This window comes from Lithobates pipiens, unplaced genomic scaffold, assembly GCF_037356315.1.
Source record: "Lithobates pipiens isolate NorthernLeopardFrog02 unplaced genomic scaffold, aLitPip1_a1.2 Scaffold_8, whole genome shotgun sequence".
Lineage (NCBI taxonomy): Eukaryota > Metazoa > Chordata > Amphibia > Anura > Ranidae > Lithobates > Lithobates pipiens.
In genome coordinates, this window is record NW_027507903.1 from 348,349,143 (window position 1) to 348,362,484 (window position 13,342).

At 40.9% G+C, this 13,342-nt stretch overlaps 1 protein-coding gene across 1 annotated transcript in view; it reads left to right on the forward strand.

Moving 5' to 3' along the window:
• PDLIM4 (PDZ and LIM domain 4) overlaps positions 1 to 13,342 on the forward strand; it is a 262,578-nt gene that overhangs the window by 224,026 nt on the left and 25,210 nt on the right. Inside the window, exon 5 of the mRNA XM_077473273.1 lies at positions 10,111 to 10,268. Coding sequence (XP_077329399.1) covers positions 10,111 to 10,268 — 158 coding nt within the window. The remainder of the gene's footprint in view (positions 1 to 10,110; positions 10,269 to 13,342) is intronic.

A 13,342-nucleotide genomic window follows, 5' to 3' on the forward strand; every position in this document is an offset into this window, starting at 1 on the left:
GGGAGAGCAGAGTAGCTGAGAGAATTACAGTAATTCAAATTCTCCACAGTACCTGCAGCTACAAAGGTCAGTAAGGATTTTTAAAGTTCATTTACTACTTGTTATCAGTAGGTACATACTGGACTATCCATAGCCTTGTCAAAAGGTCATATTAGCCATCAGCTCAATGTTTGTTGGGTTTCCTGGATGTGCTGACAATTCTAACTGAAAGAGTGTTAATGTATTAGCAGTTCAGGAGATAAGGGGCAGCACAGTGGTGTAGTGGGTAGCACTCTCACCTAGCAGTAAGAAGGGTCCCTGTGCCTGCATGGGCTTCCTCCGGGTACTCCAGCTTCCTCCCACCATCCAAAGACATGCAGTAGGTTAATTGGCTTCTGTCCAAAATTGGCCCTAGTATATGAATGGTATAGTATATGAATGGGGACCTTGGATTGTGGGCTCCTTGAGGGTAGGGACCGACGTGAGTGTGCAAGCCTTGGGGGATAGGGACAATTGTAGACACTCACTCAGATTGAACTAGATGGACTGGTGTCTTTATTCAACCTAACTAACCATGAAACCACTGGGTTATATTTTTAGAACTTGAGCCCTAAAAGCTTCACAATTTAATTAATTAGTAGTATTAACTAAAATTGCCTTTTATATTTGACCAGAAAATTTACTATTTTTAGGTAATAGTTGATGTAAACTCATCAGCCACTGTACTATTGGTATATGGTATATGATATTTAAAAATACGAATTTCCTTTACAACTCGTTTTTAATCCACAACTCCCTCACTTTGATCCTTATAGAAACCTAAAGCTATTTCCAGTATCACTTGTTTTCACACTCAAGTCCTGGAAGCGCACATAACATTTAAACCAAAGCCTATTTCCTTATGTAGCAGTTATCGGCCCATATCCCCTTGAATATCACCAATATAAACTATCCCTCTTTGCCAATGACCTTCTTTGTTATGTCATGGCTCCACTTATATCCTTCCCATTAGTAATAATATAGGAATTTTCCCCTGAGCTTAGAGAATGAGATGAAGTTTTGTTGCCTTCCATCATCCAATCATGTGCAAGCAAAAATGCTGTGTGTAGAGGTGGGGGAGTGTAGAATGCAGTGGGTGCTGTGTAATATGCCGAGGGCTTTGTAAATTTAAAGGGACGTACAGGTACACCCATTTGCCCAGCCGTGCCATTCTGCCGACGTACAACTGCGTGCGCCAGTCAGGAACCGGTTACTGTCATCCCAGTCTTAGTCCATAGGGTTCAATATTGAGTTGGCCCACCTTTTGAAGCTAAAACAGCTTCAACTCTTCTGGGAAGGCTGTCCACAAGGTTTAGGAGTGTGTCTATGGGAATGTTTGACCATTCTTCTAGAAGCAAATTTTTGAGGTCAGGCATTGATGTTGGACAATGTTGAAGGCCTGGCTCGCAGTCTACGCTCTAATTTATCCCAAATATGTTCTGTCGGATTGAGGTCAGGCCAGTCAAGTTTCTCTACCCAAACTCTCTCATCCATGTCTTTATGGACCTTGCTTTGTGCAGGTGCAGTCATGTTGGAACAGGAAGGGGCAATCCCTAACTATTCCCACAAAGTTATAAATAAAATAAACTTGTGCCACGCTGTGTGTACCTCTGTATGAGTACTATTATCCGATGTGCCAATACATAAATCAAAATAAAGTGTCAATAAATGCACTGTGTTATCACTATATATAACTCTCTCTATAACAACCAACATGTTATCAAAAGTGCAAATGCTAAACCAAACAGGTGCCTACACATCTATATATAAATGATTGAATATGTTGCAAATATTACAATAATTGGTACACATCAAACATTCTGATACATTGTTCTGTGCACTAAACCACAATATACAATCTACAATATAAATGCTAATTACATTATAGCTAGAAGATTTAACCATAGAGGTGCCAACATATGTATAGTATGTGGGTTTGAAGCCCCTAACGTTAATATTGGGGCCCTAATGGGTATAAATCCATGTATATGGATGTATATCCATGTTTCTGGATGACCAATGGGGGTTAGTACCAGTAAACAGTCCCATATGGTGATATCCAGTATACCCACTGTGTGAGGGGTGGTATGTATATAAATATATTTTTTACCCAGGACTAAGATATAGTAGTGGTGGAGTAGGACCAGCCTTGTAGGGTGCTGGTAGCATATATGCATTCCTATCAGAGAAATGTATGAGGCTAGTATAGTGTCCACCTCAAAGTAGGGGTTTGGAAGTATAGGAATTTAAATTAATTTTTATTTACATTTTAATCTAGCATTATGTGTTTATCATAAATTTCATTTTTATGATTTATTATGTCTATTTGCGATCCCCCATTAAAGATCGATATATGGGATTATAGGTGTTCCGTTCATTGTAGGACCCCCATAGAGATTATATATGCCTCTCTCCCCATCCTGCAAACTAGATCTATTCACATTAGATAATTAGTTAGTGCAGCGTAACCACTGGTGGAGAGATAGTAGAGGTGTATTATATGCCCACAACAAAATGGCACGGGTCGGTGCGCATTTGAAATATAAGAAAATGGCCACTGGGCCACTATATATTCTATTAATTTCAGCCGTCCAATAGAATCTCCCTGATGAAGACATGTGACAAGCCCTGTGTCGAATACGCGTTGGAGAGGTCTAGGACAGAGGAGAAGCCAGCTGAGATACTGTTCTCTCGGCAAGGCGATTAGAGGCATAACAATACACCAATTGTTTTGGGACTGTTTGTTTATTCATGCTATGTATAGAGTAGTGCGCTGGTAGCTAAATGTGAGAAAGATTTATAAACTATTTTAATAAATTGGAGTTTTAAACATTATCACACTATTTGAGTCTTTCTTTGCATATATACAGTTGTGCTCATAAGTTTCCATAACCTGTCAGAATTTATTATTTTTTGCAATTTTTCAGAGAATATGAATGATAACACAAAAACATTTCTTTTACTCATGGTTATTGTTTGGCTGAAGCCATTTATAATCATTTAACAGTGTTTACTCTTTTTAGATCACAATTACAACAGAAACTACCCAAATGACCCTGATCAAAAGTTTACATACCCCAGTTCTTAATACCGTGTATTGCCCTCTTTAACATCAATGACAGCTTGAAGTCTTTTGTGGTATTTGTGGATGAGGTTCTTTATCTTCTCAGATGGTAAATCTGTCCATTCCTCTTGGCAAAAAGCCTCCAGTTCCTGTAAATTCTTGGGCTGTCTTGCATGAACTGCACGTTTGAGATCTCCCCAAAGTGGCTCAATGATATTGAGGTCAGGAGACTGAGATGGTCACTCTAGAACTTTATTCTGCTGTAGCTAATGACAGGTTGACTTGGCCTTATTACATAGCAGGTGAGGTTGAAAAAAGACACAAGTCCATCAAGCCCAACCTATGTGTGTGATTATATGTCAGTATTACATTGTATATCCCTGTATGTTGTGGTCGTTCAGGTGCTTATCTAATAGTTTCTTGAAACTATCAATGCCCCTTGCTGAGACCATCGCCTGTGGAAGGGAATTCCACATCCTTGCCGCTCTTAAAGTAAAGAACCATCTACGTAGTTTACGGTTAAACCTCTTTTCTTCTAATTTTAATGAGTGGCCACGAGTCTTGTTAAACTCAAAAAGTTCAGTGCTTGCAACCTTTTCCTCATAACTAATATCTTAATATCCTCCAGACCCTTTATCAGCTTTGTTCTTTGTACTCGCTCCATTTCCAGTACATCCTTCCTGAGGACCGGTGCCCAAAACTGGACAGCATATTCCAGGTGCAGCCAGACCAGAGTATTGTACAGCGGGAGAATTATAATTTTATCTCTGGAGTTGATCCCCTTTTTAATGCATGCCAATATTCTGTTTGCTTTGTTAGCAGCAGCTTGCATGCCATCATCTACTAGGACCCCCAGGTCCTTTTCCATCCTAGATTCCCCCAGAGGTTCTCCCCCAGTGTATAGATTGCATTCCTATTTTTGCCACCCTAATGCATTATTTTACATTTTTCTACATTGAACCTCAATTGCCATGTAGTTGCCTAACCGATTCATTTGTTCAGATCTTTTTGCAAGGTTTCCACATCCTGCGGAGAATTTATTGCCCTGCTTAGCTTTGTATCATCCGCAAATACAGAGATTGAACTGTTTACCCCATCCTCCAGGTCATTTATGAACAAATGAAATAGGATTGGTCTCAGCACAGAACCCTGAGGGACCCCACTACCCACCCCTGACCATTCTGAGTACTCCCCATTTATCACCACCCTCTGAACTCGCCCTTGTAGCCAGTTTTCAATCCATGTATTCACCTTATGGTCCATGCCAAGGGACCTTATTTTGTACAGTAAACGTTTATGGGGAACTGTGTCAAATGCTTTTGCAAAATACAGATACACCATGTCTACAGGCCTTCCTTTATCTATCTGGCAACTCACCTCCTCATAGAAGGTTAGTAGATGGGTTTGGCAAGAACAATTCTTCATGAATCCATGCTGATTACTGCTAATGATACTGTTCTCATTACTAAAATCTTGTATATAGTCCCTTATCATCCCCTCCAAAAGTTTACATACTATTGATGTTAGGCTAACTGGTCTGTAATTCCCAGGGATGTATTTTGGGCCCTTTTTAAATATTGGTGCTACATTGGCTTCTTATGTGTTTTGCATCATTGTCATGTTGGAATGTCCTATGCGCAGCTTCCCGGCTGATGAATGCAAATGTTCCTCCAGTATTTTTTGATAACATATTGCGTTCATCTTGACAATAATTTTGACCAAATTTCCTGTGACTTTGTAGCTCACACAACCCCAAAACATCAGTGATCCACCTCTGTACCTTTCATCATAGGCCCCGTTCACTCTTCTCCAAATGTAGTGTTCATGGTTGCGGCCAAAAAGCTAAATTTTTGTCTCATCACTCCAAATAACTTTGTGCCAGAAGGTTTGAGGCTTGTCTCTGTACTGTTTGGTGTATTGTAAGCGGGATACTTTGTAGCATTTGCATAGTAATGTCTTTCTTCTCGCGACTCGACCATGCAGCCCATCTTTCTTGAAGTGCCTCCATATTGTGCATCTTGAAACAACCACATCATATGTTTTCAGAGAGTCCTGTATTTCACCTTAAGTTATGTGTGGGTTTTTCTTTGCATCTCGAACAATTTTCCTCACAGTTGAGGATGCAATTTTAGTTGGTCTACCTGACTGTGGTTTGGTTTCAACAGAACCACTTATTTTCCACTTCTTGATTAGAGTTTGAACACTGCTTGATTGGCATTCTCAATTCCTTGGATATATTTTTATATCCCTTTCCTGCTTTATTCAGTTCAACTACATTTTCCCATAGATCCTTTGATGAATCTTTTGCTTTCCCCATGACTCAGAATCCAGAAATGTCAGTACAGCACTGGATGAAAGATGCAAGGGTCTGTCAGGAGTCCAGAAACAGGTGATCACAGGTGAGGATGGTTACCTCCATTCAAACCCCTTTGTGTCATGTGTGCATGTTATCAGGCCAAAATCGCCAGGGTATGTAAACTTTTTATCAGGGTGATTTGGGTAGTTTCTGTTGTCATTATTATTTAAAAAGAGTAAACACAGTTGAGTGGTAATAAATGGCTTCAGCCAAACACTAACCATGAGTGAGAGAATTTTTTTTCTGTTATCATTCATATTCCCTGAAAAATGGCCAAGAAATCATAAATTCTGCCAGGTTATGTAAGCTTATGAGCACAACTGTGTATATATAGAGGACATCCACAATGAAGGGATTGGCATTCTACAGAGTCCACTAACCCTGAACCCAGTGTTGGTTCTACTTCATATTTTGACCAAACTTAGGTGTGTGGTCAGAATTTTTGGAGGTGAGCGCCGACACACGGGGGGGGGGGGGGGGGGGGGAAGCTGTGTGGAATCAATGAAAGTCACTGAAAATTTCCATCTGTGAAGTACAGTCACAAGTAACTCTCGATTTTGTTTTGGAGCACTGGATAATATATTATATTTATTCGGACTATATTAACATTTATGATATCAGCGCTAGTTATATTCAATTATTTATTTATGATTTATGTATCACTATATAGGTATCTTCAATTAGTATTTATATTGTAGATTGTGTATTGTAGTTTAGTGCACAGATCAGATCGTTTGATGTGTACCAATATTTGTAATATATTCAATCATTTATATATAGATGCGTAGGCACCTGTTTGGTTTAGCTGTTGCACTTTTACTAACATATTGGTTGTTATAGAGAGAGTTATATATAATGATAACTCAGATAGTACATTTATTGACATTTTCTTTTGATTTATCATCACTGGCATTCACATTTTATATATTGGCACATTGGATAATAGTACTTATACAGAGGTACACACAGCGTGGCACACATTTATTTTATTTATATTTTTTTCTAACACAGTTTATATGAGTGTGTCTGGTGCTAGCAGCTGAACAAAATCAAGATACCTCCTCACACGTGAGGGGTGTTGTTTTGTTGGATTCTTAGTTTATTGTATTGGTAGCTCGCAAGATTCTCTGATTACGTACCCACAAAGTTGGGAGCATGAAATTACCCAAAATGTCTTGGTATGCTAATGCCTTAAGAGTTCCCTTCACTGCAACTAAGGGGCCAAGTCTAACCTCTGAAAAACAACCCCACACTATAATCCCCCCTCCACCAAATAATATGGACCAGTGGTCCCTAAAGACATGGATGAGCAAGTTTGGGGTGGAGGAACTTGACTGACCTGCACAGTGTCCTGGCCTCAACCCGATAGAACACCTTTGAGACTAATTTGAGTGGCGACTGCGAGCCAGGCCTTCCAACATCAGTGCCAGACCTCACAAATGCGCTTTTGGAAGAATGGTCAAACATTCCCATAGGCAAATTCCTAAATCTTGTGAATAGCTTTCCCGGAAGAATTGAAACTCTTATAGCTGTAAAGGGTAGGCCAACGCAATATTGAACCCTACAGACTAAGGCCGCGTACACACGGGCGGACTGTTCGCCCAACTTTGTCCGCTGAACAGTGTTTGGGCGGACAGTCCGCTCGTGTGTGGGCTTTCAGCGGACAGTTTCAGCGGACAGTTGGACGGACAAGGTTTTTCGGAAATTCCGAAAAACTGTCCGCTGAAACCTTGTTTGAGCGAACAGTCCGCCCGTGTGTAGGCTTGTTCGTCAAACAAAGTTGCGCGCATGCTCAGAAAGGATTTTCACGCCGAAAGCTATAATGCAGTGTATAGGACGTCGTATTTTTCGTCCCGTCGTACGTGCCGTTCACGTCATCGCGCACGGTTTCAGCAAACTGTTCGTCCGTCGTGTGTGGCCATGTCCGTCCATGCTAAGTTTGAGCGGACTGTTTGCCGAAACTGTTGGACGGACAAAGTTGGGCGAACAGTCCGGCGCGTGTGTACGCGGCCTAAGACTGGGATGCCATTAAAGTTCACGTGCATGTAAAAGCAGGTGTCCCAATACTTTTGACAATATAGTGTATCTTCTCATGAACTATCTCATTCAAATAGCAATGCTCAGAAATTAAATACTTAGGTCTACATACAGTATTCCAAACTCTTTATCCACCTTGCAGATCGTAACATAAAGCCACTATTGCAATTTGTTTAATGAACCTTGCTGTTTTTAAAGTGTCTGTGGCTGTAATGCCCCGTACACACGGTCGGACATTCCAACCACAAAATCCGTCAGATTTTTTCAGACGGATTTTGTCCATAACTGGTGTTGCATACACACAGTCGGACAAAGTTGTCAGAAAATCTGATCGTTCGGAACATGGTGATGTTCGTTGGGTACGACGGGACTACATAGAGGCTAGTAGCCAATAGCTTTGGTCTCGTAATTTGATCTGAGCATGCGTGGCACTTTGTCCGTCGGAATTCTCTACAAACGATCGGAAAAAGTCAGATCTGATTTTTTGGTCGGAAAATTTTAGATCCTGCTCTCAAATTTTTTCCGTCAGAATTTCCGACGGAAAAAAGCCGATAGAGCCCACACACGATCGGATTTTCCGACAATATAATCCAATCGGACCTTTTCCCTTGGAATTTCTGATTGTGTTTACAGGGCATTACTTTGTTCTTGTTTTTGTAAAACTACTGTCAACATTGTGTATACTCTTCATCCACAACTATACCCCTGAAGAAAGAAGGGATTCTGAAAAGTGTTGGATGTTGGCCACTGGACTTCACCATTCCACATGGGAGTCCGGGACCTATGAGTAGAAGAGTTTTGGCCATGCTATGTTAAAACTGTTTCCTATAGACTTCCTAACCAGATCCTATGCAGATTTTGAGTGGTTGCTTTCCGAGGTTCACTGGACCTGGGCATTCACTATCTTTGATATACCATATTTTATTGAAACATCTAATCTGCAAACTCCACACTTTCTGGTCAAATGGGAACAAGAATTAAACATCTCTCCTGGAGAGAGAGATTGGGACAAGATACTGACATTTACATATAAAATATTGATATCATCCAAAACACTAGAAAATGTTTTCCAGATGGTATTGGTGCCCTAATATTTAGCATCAAATGGATCCATCTATCCCAAATGCTTGCAGAAGATACTTACAGGCTCCAGGTACCATGATACATATATGGGGTACTTGCCCCCTAACTACTCCCTTCTGGGACAAAATACTTCAACTGTACTATAAACTCATGGGGGATGAAATCCCAACCTCCCTTCAAATCACTCTGTTATCCATATTAAATGGTTTCTACAAACAAAAAGAGCTTATTTTAACACTTCCCAACGTATGCGCATATTGTGATAGTCAGATCCTGGTGATCACTCCGTCTGAATGGGCTTGCAAAATGGACTCCATCTGTCATACCAAATGGCTGATCTCATATTAAAAAGATAAAGCTGATGCTGAAGATCACATGGTCTGTATGGACTAATTTTAAATACTCTTCAAACTTTGCATCTTATCGCTAAACAGATTTGGTTGACTGTCCCAATTTCAAAGTAATGTTTCTCTCCTTTGGCTGCTGGGGTATTCGGAGATGGTGCGGTGTCCGGGTCCATTCCCCACCTTCCTTTTTTTTCTCTCTCTTCTTCCACTCCTTGTTCTTTTTTTCTTTCTATTGATCCCTTTTCCTGAATAATTTTTGGGTTATGACTTTTCTGTGCCTTGTTCTGTCAGTATCCACCCTGGACCCTACGTTTGTATTGGAAGATACAGAACTAGGAGGAATTGCAATCCTAGCTTCAATTCCTCTGACCCCATGTACTATATCTCCTCTTATCTCACTTATACTGTATTTTTATCAGACCAAATTTAGTGCTTATTCTAACCAATGCTACTGTGGTAGTCTTATTATTTTAGTAGTATGTTCTTCCAACATGCCGTAAGCTTTGACTACTTTATACTTGATATGTAATTATATATATATGAATGAGTGTACTTTATATATGCCTTTACTTTGCTTTCTGTATGCTTGTTTTATTGTAAAACATACCTCTCATTTTTCTCTTTATAAAAAACTGTAATATAAAGAGATTAATCATGAAAATACAAATTTTTTCCCTCAATATGTAGTGTGTATGAGTAAGAGTTAATACTTTGTTACAGAAATTATCCGAGAATGAGTTGGTTCCATCATGGTCAGGCTTATGTAACCTGAAATTGATACTATAGTGGCTTGGTGAAACCTCAGCAGTCTAGCATCTAGAAAGCTGTATTACAGAAACATTGTTTGCATGAATAAAACATTTTATAATATGGAAATCTCCAACCAGTTCACACAAAGCTGATATGATCATGTTTGGAAGAGTCTAGAAAGTGCAAACCATATTACAGTCTATGTTTCCTGGGGATGTTGGGAATGCTGATTGTGAGAACTATGTGCTTTAGTTGTATGGGTCTGCACACCTGCTGTTGCCCCAATGCAAAATCATTTTTTTCTTTTGACTTGTTTAATTAATTTTTTTGTGTGGACATTGTATAAAATAAGTGTGAATACCTCAGTGTAGATAGTAACCAATCCAGACATACTATTTTTTTTTTTATAAATGAATGCAATAGATCAATGCTTATATTTATTTTCTATATAACAGTGCAGATCCACAACGGAATGTTCCAAGGAGCCGAAATGGAATAGATGTTGAGTCAGATGTGTACAAAATGCTTCAGGACTACGAGGTACCTGTGTCAAAGCCCAAGCAGTCTGGTTCATTTAAATACTTGCAAGACATGTTGGAGGCTGGGGAGAATGGTAAGAACAAGATCTATGGTTCTAAAAAATGTAGTGTAATCTGTTTCTAGTATCAAAGTGATGTGCAGGCAAATGTATATATAGTATAAAGGGTGTAGCGGAGGACTGAGCAGGTATGATGTGGGAAGGTGTCCACATAGAAACAAGCTGTTTGTTGGAAACCCTGTTCTAAATCCATAGAAATAGTATACTGAAGTAGGTAACTTGTGATTCATGTGGGAGGCGCCCACCGATTTTTCTGTTGTCTTTAAACCTGCTCTAGTTTAATTACATCTGAAATCTGGTTGCAGTGTAAAGTATAATCACTTTAAAATTCTTTGTGGCCCACATGTGACCCACTGTCTCTCTCTGTGTGGCCCACCACTTGTTGAGCAGCTCTCTCAGTTCTCATGCCTCATGCTGAAATTAAGCCAGTTCTGTCAGGCTGAGTGATCTCCACCTGACAATAGAGGTAAAGGCCCAGCCCAATGTCATTAGGGAAAAAAAAAGTGCAATCTGTGATCTGGTAAAAAAAAAGTGAGTGGGCTGCCACTGAACGCCAATGTGAGGTGGGGTTAACCACACTGCCACTGACAACCAAAGCAAGAAGGAGTTTAAGGGGTGGAGTCAAGAGCATTGCCGTTGACCACCAATGGGAGGGGGGAGGTGAAATGGCACTACCATTGACCACCATTTAGAGGGTTATAATTGTGATTTTTTTAAACCAATGCTGGGCGGTATCTGATTGTAGAAACCCTAAGGCCCCATTCACACCTGAGCATTTTGTAGCTTGAAGCCTGAAGCTACAAAACGCTGGAGGGGAAAAAATCTATTATTCTCAATGGAGATGGTTCACATCTTCAATCCAAGTCGCCTGAAGCTGAACGCCTGAAGCTGAACGCCTGAAGCTGAACGCCTGAAGCTCAACAAGTTCTGGACCCTTTTTTGTCACTCAAATCGGGCAGATTTGGGCGTGTTTCTTCTTTTTACATTGGTGAACTTTTGCCCTGCACAAAATCGCGGCAAATCGCGGTAAAAAAGGCCGCAAAATTGCGGTAAAAACGCTGCAAAATGATTTTGTGCCTGAAAACGCTATGCTCAGGTGTGAATGGGGCCTTAAAATTGAGGATGCCTTTGGGCAGCAAATGAAGTGTCTGTTCACCTTTGGTACTCACAAGCCAGTGTGTTCTGCCAAGGTTTTTCCCTCTATTTTGATAGATTTATTTACAAATATTGGCAGCATCTGAAACATCCCTTTGTGGTTCCTAAATGTTTTTTGGTACATTATCTCTTTGAGGAGTCTCTTCTATAGAAAAGGACCTCCCCTCCTGTCTTGGACTGTCCTATATCTTGGTTGAACAAAGCAATCATATTACTAGTATAGGAGTCTCCTTCCTTTAAGGACCCCATGGGCAGGAAGACAGAGTCAGTGGTCCACTCTATGTTTGCAGTTGTGGGCTCTGCATGTCACCCAGTTTTAATCACAGCCCTCGTGTCGCAAATGCTTACTAAGTGGGTGAAGCTCCTGCACCAAGGACTGCATAAGGAACAGGTTTCCCATCTACAGGCCCTTTATGGAGCAGCGTAGGATCTGCCTCTCCAGAGAGTAATAGCCCCGGTTCCAGAACTGGAAAGGTTTAGTTTTTTTTTACTATAATCCGTTTATGGTTCTGAAAAAGGAAGGAGCACGCCCGACACTGGACCTCAAGGCCCTGAATTATTTTGTGAAAGTAAAAAAGCTCAGGATGGAATGCATCATTTTGGTGGTGGCCTCTCTGCACCAGGGGGATTTCTTCTCCTCCATAGACTTTAAAGATGCGTACTTACACATTTCCATTCCTGCTGGGCTTCCTGCACTTTGGACTAGATTAAGTACTTCTGGGATGCCCCGGGTGCTCTTGTGTACACCAATACAAAGTTAAAAGTTATGAGAAACTACACATCTTTTACAATTTTATTCATGCAAATAGTTAAACCTTGAAATAAACACATCTACAGATTCATAACATAAAAAAAATGCTTAAACCTCTCCCATGCAGGAGCCACAAGAAATTCACATCTGCTATTATTAAGTAGACTCCAACAGGGGGCAATAAATCCCCTCAATATATATGGCATCCACTTTTATTTTGCAGAGTTGTTCCTTTATGTGTTTTGCAGGAATTGACGCCTGCTTCTGGATGAAAAAAAGGGTGAGCCAGTCTGTAATATTTCCTGGTCAAGTAAAAGAAATGAAGAAGGAATTAGTCTGCTCAATATTTGTGGAAGTAAAAAAGTTCAGGATGGAATCCATCCGTTTGGTGTTGGCCTATCTGCACTATGGGGGATTTTCTGTCCTCCATAGACATCAAAGAGGCATACTTATATGTTCTCATTGCTGGGGGGCTTCCTGTGCTTTGTGGTAGGGGACATGCATTTTCAATTTGTGGTGTTTTCCTTTGGTTTGGCCTCTGGAGTATCTGGGACTGATCTTAGACTTGGCACAGTTGAAGCTGGACAAGCTTCAGAAACTTTGGCCTGCAGTTTAGTTGTCACTGTCCTGCAGGTGGTCCCCCCTGTGTTCTAGCATGCAGGTCCTGGGCCTCATGGTATCCACTTTTGAAGTGGTCCCATATGAGGGTTCTGCAGAAATCTTATCCAAGTGGGACAAGTCCCCTGCATCCTTGGACAACAAGATACGCATGGGACAATTGGCCAGGTAATCCCTTCTTTGTTGGCTTTGGTCTCTGGCTGTTCAGGCTAGGAAGTAATTTTTTCTTCTCCATTGGACGATGGTCACGATGGATGCCAGCCTGTCCAGCTGGAGGGAGTTCTGGGCCCCAGGTTAGTCCAAGGCTGTTGGATACCAGAGGAGTCTTAGGAATGTCCTGGAGCTGTGGGCGATCAGACTTTGGCTTACTGGACAGATATCTGTACAGAGATCTGGTCAAGATCTAATCGGACAATGCCATCGCTGTGGTGTGTGTGAATCACCAGAGCGGGACAAAAAGCTTGGCTGTGGCGTGGGAGCCCTCGCTCATCCTTTAGTGGGTGGAACGCTCCCCACCGTTTACATTCCGGGCATTGAAAACTGGCAGACCAATTACCTCAGAGAA